General features: G+C 51.4%; 1 protein-coding gene across 1 annotated transcript; it reads right to left on the bottom strand.

Moving 5' to 3' along the window:
• Positions 1-984: 984 nt before the first annotated feature.
• Positions 985-2,688, bottom strand: LOC115242164. The gene is made up of 2 exons (XM_029818252.1): positions 2,544-2,688; positions 985-1,703 (listed from the first exon to the last, which is right to left on the bottom strand). The coding sequence occupies exons 1-2, from the start codon at positions 2,686-2,688 to the stop codon at positions 985-987; spliced, it is 864 nt and encodes a 287-aa protein (XP_029674112.1).
• Between the last annotated feature and the right edge of the window lie 3,550 nt (positions 2,689-6,238).

Here is a 6,238-nt window from a genome sequence, read left to right as displayed (position 1 = left end):
ATACAAAAAGAGCAGGCGGCCGATCCCGCGCCCGCTGGGGAAGCAGGTGTTTAAAAAATAGAGGCAGTGGCCGAGGAAGGGGCGGCCCTGGCGGCCGAGGAAGAGGTGTCCCTGGCGCCCGAGGAAGAGGCGTCTCTGGCCGAGGAAGGAATGCGTGGGGCCGTAGTGGTCCCACAATAATAAAAAATTATATCTTTAAATAAAAACATTTAATAGATATATAATAGATAATATATCTCATACAAAAAGGCTGAAAAAAACATTTAAGGCATAGCAAGAAGCGACAATCGAGAAGCGACCAAACGACGTGTATCGCCCGGTTTCGTGCCGGCTCGATAAGAAGGAGAGAGACAGAAAACAGTATATCTGTCCTCATCTGCTATCCAGCCGAAGCGCCGAGCTCACACGTACGTGGTTTGCGCTTGTGTGCGTCATCCCCTCCACTACGGTTGCGTGTTGCTAGCGTGGCCATTCTGGCATCACTGCTTGTAAGAGCGCCGGAAAAATCCCATCCGGTCCAGCGGACTTGAATGGTTTAAAGGTTTGGACAGCCCACTTCACCCTTTCGGGTTTTATGATGCTGGTCGCCAGTTCCCAGTCGCCCCCACGTGCCCATAATCTGGACTCCGCGGTCCCCCTGTCTGAGTCGACGTCAATCCCCCTCCTAAAGCCCGGAAAATTGGTTTCCAGAGGGTGAGCCAGATATCGCTCTCCCGAAACCACGTCCCCATCCGGGAGGCGTATTGCCTGCAGGTTTGAGTCCGGGTTTTTCGCCAGGATTCTGCAAAGCCTAGAGGCCTCCGGATCCTCCTCCATCGACTCACAGAACCTCCTCCAACTCTCTCTCTTGGCGGCTACTACAGAGTCCCTATAGATCTTCTGGGCCCTCCGGTAAAGATCCCAGTCGAGCGGGCGATCCATGTTCCTGGCTCTATTCTAGGCATGCCAAGCTCCCTCCCTGAGCCTCTGCAGTCCCGCTCCCCATCAAAAGATCTTCTTATTAAAGCGAACTGCTCTCGCTGGACAATTCTTTTCGAAGCTGCCCACTAAAGCCCTTTGTAGATGATCTACGCAGAGCTCTACCTCAGCAGCGGTCCCGTGACTTTTAGGGAAGCCGCAAAAACTATTGGAGAGATCTTCTCGATACGAGTCCCAATCCGTCCTTCTCGGATTTCTTCTATAGATTGTTTTAGGCCTCACATTGGCAAGCTTGAAGACGATCTGCCTGTGATCAGAGAGGGAGGGCTCTGATGAGACCTGCCACCCGACAACCTCCGGAACCAAATTTCTCGAGCATAGAGTAAGGTCAAGTACCTCACGCCTAAGCACATTCTGAAATGTTGGTTCGTTGCCCCTGTTCAGGATCTCCAGGTCAGTGGCTACCAGGTACTCCAGAAGCCTTCTGCCCCGATTGTTAATATTGGTGCTCCCCCAAACAGTGTGGTGCCCATTAGCGTCGCACCCCACTATAAACGGCAGCCCCTTATCTTGGCAGTACTCCACCAGCCTAGCCACAGGTCCTGGCGGAAGCGAGCCTTCCTCTTCATGTGGGAAGTACGCTGAGCTCGCCACTACTCTCCTGGTCTCGCCCGTGGTGAATCTGAGGAAATCCACCGTAACTGCCACAACGTCTCTAGAACAAAATTCCGGCATGAGTTGCGCTTCTAGTCCCTTGACCGCAATCGCGGCCCTGGGACTGGGCTCTGTGGAGAACTTGTCGTTCAGTAACACCGGTCAGTTGCACACCGTTCAGTTGCACACATAAAAATGCATACCGTTAAGTTGGACACATAAAAATGCACACCGTTCAGTTGCACACCGCTCAGTTGCACACCGTTCAGTTGCACACCGTTCAGTTACACACCGCAAAATTGCACACCGCTCAGTTGCACACCGGTCAGTTGCACACCGCTCAATTGCACACCGCTCAGTTGCACACCGTTTAGTTGCACACCGCTCAATTGCACACCGCTCAGTTACACACCGGTCAGTTGCACACCGCTCAATCGCACACGCTCAGTTGCACACCGCTCAATTACACACACACACCCGGCGGGGGTGCAAGAGGGGCCTTCGGCCCCCCTCCCGCACCCACCCCGCCGGTAGGCAGGGTGGACCTCGTTTGACAACTACGGTGGGCAAATTAACGGTGTGCAACTGAGCGGTGTGCAACTGAGCGGTGTGCAACTGAGCGGAGTGCAACTGAGCGGTGTGCACCTGATCGGTGAGCAACTGAGCGGTGTGCAATTGAGCGGTGTGCAACTGAACGTTGTGCAACTAAGCGGTGTGCAACTGAACGGTGTGCATTTTTATGTGTCCAACTGAACGGTATGCATTTTTATGTGTGCAACTGAACGGTGTGCAATTGAACGGTGTGCAACTGACCGGTGTGCTACTGAACGGTGTCCAAATGAATTTTTTTCTGTGTCCAAAAGCTACTGTGTCCAAAATTATTGTGTCCAAATGCACTGTGTCCAATTGAGCCGTGTGCAAAGTTTCGTGTCCATTTGCAACGTGTCCATTTGCACCGTGTCCAATTGTACTGTGTCCAAGTGCACCGCTCCCGTATACCCAGGGTTCCTGCATTAGGCAAATACTTGTGTGCACCACAGCCATGCTCCTGGCCAAAACAGCCGAGGCGCCCCTGCTGTGGTACAAGTTGATCTGGACGAATCCCACCGTCGCCATGCCCACTTTATTGAGGGCCTGACGCCGGCTGAGATTCTCCCTGCCCCGTCGCCTCACTACGAGCCCCGAGCAGACCCACAGTGACCTGCTCGAGCCCATAGCTAAGCCTGAAGTCCCGCGCCCTCAGCTTGAGGACACTGGATTTCGGGATGCCGAGAATGAGGTTCCTCCCTTCTGGGGAAGCCCCAATATTCTCGGCAAAAACCTGCCAACTAGCCGTGGCGATGCCCGGATTCTGGCTCTCCTCCAGCCCCAGGACCGCCGCCGCAAACACCGGAGGACCCGGAACCCAAACAGCCGCCCTGTGCCGCTTTTGAAGCGCATCCAAGCTCACTACCCTGAGCTTGGCACCCTCCCAGGGAGAGATGTGCCCAATTCGCTCCGAGAGCCAATTGAGCGCCATTTCATCCTCCCCTCTAATGACTACGGCGCCATTACGCAGCACCGCAGTCCCCGTGAAGCGAGGCAGGGGACTCTCTCGGATCCCCGTCAGCTCACTGACCACCGCTCCCCGCAGCAAGTTCAACTGCTCAGGAGTCACTGCCTGTTGGGGGTAGCCCTCCTGCACAATTGCCCTCTCCAAGGGGTCCGCGGCCGAGACGTAGGGCCCAGTAGTCTGAGCCCTAGGCCTCTTCACCGCTTTCTGCACCGAAGGAGGGGTATCAACGGAGCCCGTCCGACACCTTTTGCCGGTGTGCCCCTTCTCCACTCCCTTCGGAGTTCCTCTGAGAGCCTCAGAGGAAAAGGGATCTGACCCGGCTAAGGCCATCTCCCTGTCCCTCCTGGCCCTCCTCTTCTCGGCTCCACAGCGATTCCTCTTACGAGGAACCGCTGCTTCGCCGACGACGGCCCTGTTTTCTCCCGAGCCCTGAGAAGCCCGTTCGGGAGTTGAAGCCGCCACCCGTGAGGGCGGGGGCCCTTGCGAGCCCTCACCCTCAATCCTCCCAAGACCATCATCAATATTAATATATTAGTTAAGTTCGTCGAAATCATCCATACTTGGTCCCACGAGAAGCTAGGGAACAGAAGTCCGCCCGGGCAGAGCTCCGCATGCCCGGGTAAGGCTAAATACTCTGGGGTTTCGCCCGGTGCCCCAGAGGCATCGTTCGCGACACTGTACCTCCAGTGCCACGCAGCCTTCGCCCCGATAGCTCCCAGCTTGGCTTGGGGAGTCGGTCCGTGGCAGTAGCCTTTCCAGCCCCAGACAGGGTTTTACGCCCGCGGAGCCGGTTATAGCCACTACTACCCAGGAGCCTACTCGGGTAGTCACACCCGGAGGCAGCCTGGGCGTCCTCCTATCCGCCGCCCGGAGACGCGCCCAATAAGCGCTCAATCCACGGAAATCTCACATAAAAGAATATAAATAATTTTTTATTATAATTTATAATTACTGTCCTTTAAACAACATTATTTTGATCAAATTTTTTTCTAACATAAGTCAAATGCGATTTTCGTGTACATTATTTTCCAAAGTAATAGAATTTTATTTTTAAGTACAATTCTATTATCGTTTTTATTAATTCATACTTGTGATTGCTCAACAAATCATTATCCATTACGAGCATATTGAAATTGTTAAAAAGTTTATTCAGATTTATATTTCTTATCACATTTATACTAATTTTTTAAAACGCGTGTTTCATTTTCAATTTATTTTCTACCCTATAAATATTAAATAGCTTTTCTGTTACACTCAGAATAAGTGATTCATGTGATTATTAGTTCTTGGTTTGGCCATTTGGGTCCTGCGGGCGCTGAGATTTTGGATCGCACAATGGCTGCCCATTAGCAGTCCAGAGGTACATAGTCAAAAAAGTTAAAAATGTAGCGGGCGAACCGACTATCGTACTCGGCGCGATACGAGACACACTTGTTAGCATTATACATATTATAAATCTATAAATAGATACACACGTACGGGCGCACCACGATATCCGGCGTCGAGGTTATCGCTCGAACGGACGGAGGTCGAATAAAGAGAGGTTCTTATAATAAAGGAGAGCGTTTTTATTTTTTAATAATACAGAGATACAAACAAGGATAAGCGCGTTACGATTCTCCAAAGAGCAGAGTCTGCATTTCGCAATCGATTAGATCGTTGTGGTCAAAGCTCTCGCTGTCGCGTATTGCCGACGGAATAAGCGCCTGATCGTGAACGCCGGCCGCGATATCGAGAAAACATGTTAGCTTGTTATCGGTGTATGCGATTAAACCGCTTAAAGATGTAACGATGTGGTTGACACAATGCTCCAGGTTTAATATATTTAGCACGGTGCCCGATACGGCCAGACGAACCTTGGGCCAGACGAACCTTGGGTTTCGAGACGGTGTATTCGGAGATTATTGAGTTTACCGAATCGCAGTGTTAATTGTCCGATATGTATCGGCGCTGAAGGGCGTGTCTCGTCTCGCTCGTCGCACTGAAAGTACGACACAAGCGTGGATCGTAGATTGAGCGATTCCTTCTATATATCCGGCGATAACAAGATCTCTTTGCCGTGACAATTTCCGAGGACGATTTCTACGTAAGAGGGTCGGCTGGCGTCAACGCCGACTTCGAGATGCTTGTATGCCGTTTTGGTCAATGAGTAGCATCTTCCCAAGTTTCTAAGTGATCGCCTGATCGCGACGTCACGTCTCGGCGTCCGGTTGTAATCTTGTCTGAAAGTAAATGCGGATAATGAGAAAAACGGTACTAGTGGACGAAAGAGTATTAATTCGAAATAAGCTGTTTAATATTCTTACCCGTTGTCCGTCTTCGCTCTCTTCGCGGATTCCGCGTTATTTTCGCGATTTCGCTCGGCGAGTCTCGATCGATCGTCGAACGGATGCTGCTGTTGCTGCTGTCCCATTGCCGCGTATATGGTCGTGTATCTTTTCTCATTCGTAGGCTTTAGTGTCCATCGTCGATAATGAAGTGTCTAATGGATGGGCGGTCCTTATATACTCGCGTAGAGATCGCTCCTCCTTCCACGCGCGCTTTTCGTTCCTCTTTCTCATATTCTATTTTTAAAACTACGTTAGAGCAATGGCGGGAAATCGCTTCACAATCAGTCATCCTTTTCGTCGGTTTTCTCGCTTTCGGGTACGTCGCCGAGATGATAAACGCGACTGAGAAGATCGCGCAATTGTCGCAACAGTCCGTCCGTAGGACACTCGATACCGAATATGTGCAGGTTGAAAGGACCCGCCAAGGTCACGATATTCGTGAATTCGTTGAACGCGTATAACTGACGTTTGGCAAAGAAATACAGGTTACCGTCGATGTGTCGGAAAGCCGACGCAATTGCGGGCGGTATTCCGGAAAATATATCCTTTAACGGAGCGTGTTTAATGACTATCATGCGACATTCGTCGATCTCCGTTACTTTGTCGTCGTCGTAGATTACGTAGGTTCGTCCTGTATGCGTGTTTATCGTGGCGTTGATCTTAGCGTCTCGGGGAAGTCCGATATTATGGGGAGATTTTCGCCAACCCGGTTTTAGCTTAAAACTGGGATACTCCGCGACGTAGATCAAAATCGCCCTCGAATAGCGCGAGATCGCCCGAG

Source organism: Formica exsecta, unplaced genomic scaffold (assembly GCF_003651465.1).
Source record: "Formica exsecta isolate Colony F162 unplaced genomic scaffold, ASM365146v1 scaffold574, whole genome shotgun sequence".
NCBI classification, from domain to species: domain Eukaryota; kingdom Metazoa; phylum Arthropoda; class Insecta; order Hymenoptera; family Formicidae; genus Formica; species Formica exsecta.
Note: the sequence above shows the minus strand (reverse complement) of the source record. Positions and strands in the feature narration are given on the sequence as shown.

What these genes read in the sequence shown, in the direction of transcription:
- LOC115242164 (XM_029818252.1), bottom strand. Translation starts at nt 2,688, where the DNA reads ATGGCGACGGTGGGATTCGTCCAGATCAACTTGTACCACAGCAGGGGC. An exon ending in GAGCGGTGCACTTGGACACA is followed by an intron (nt 1,704 to 2,543) that starts GTACAATTGGAC and finishes AGTTCTCCACAG; the next exon opens with AGCCCAGTCCCAGGGCCGCG.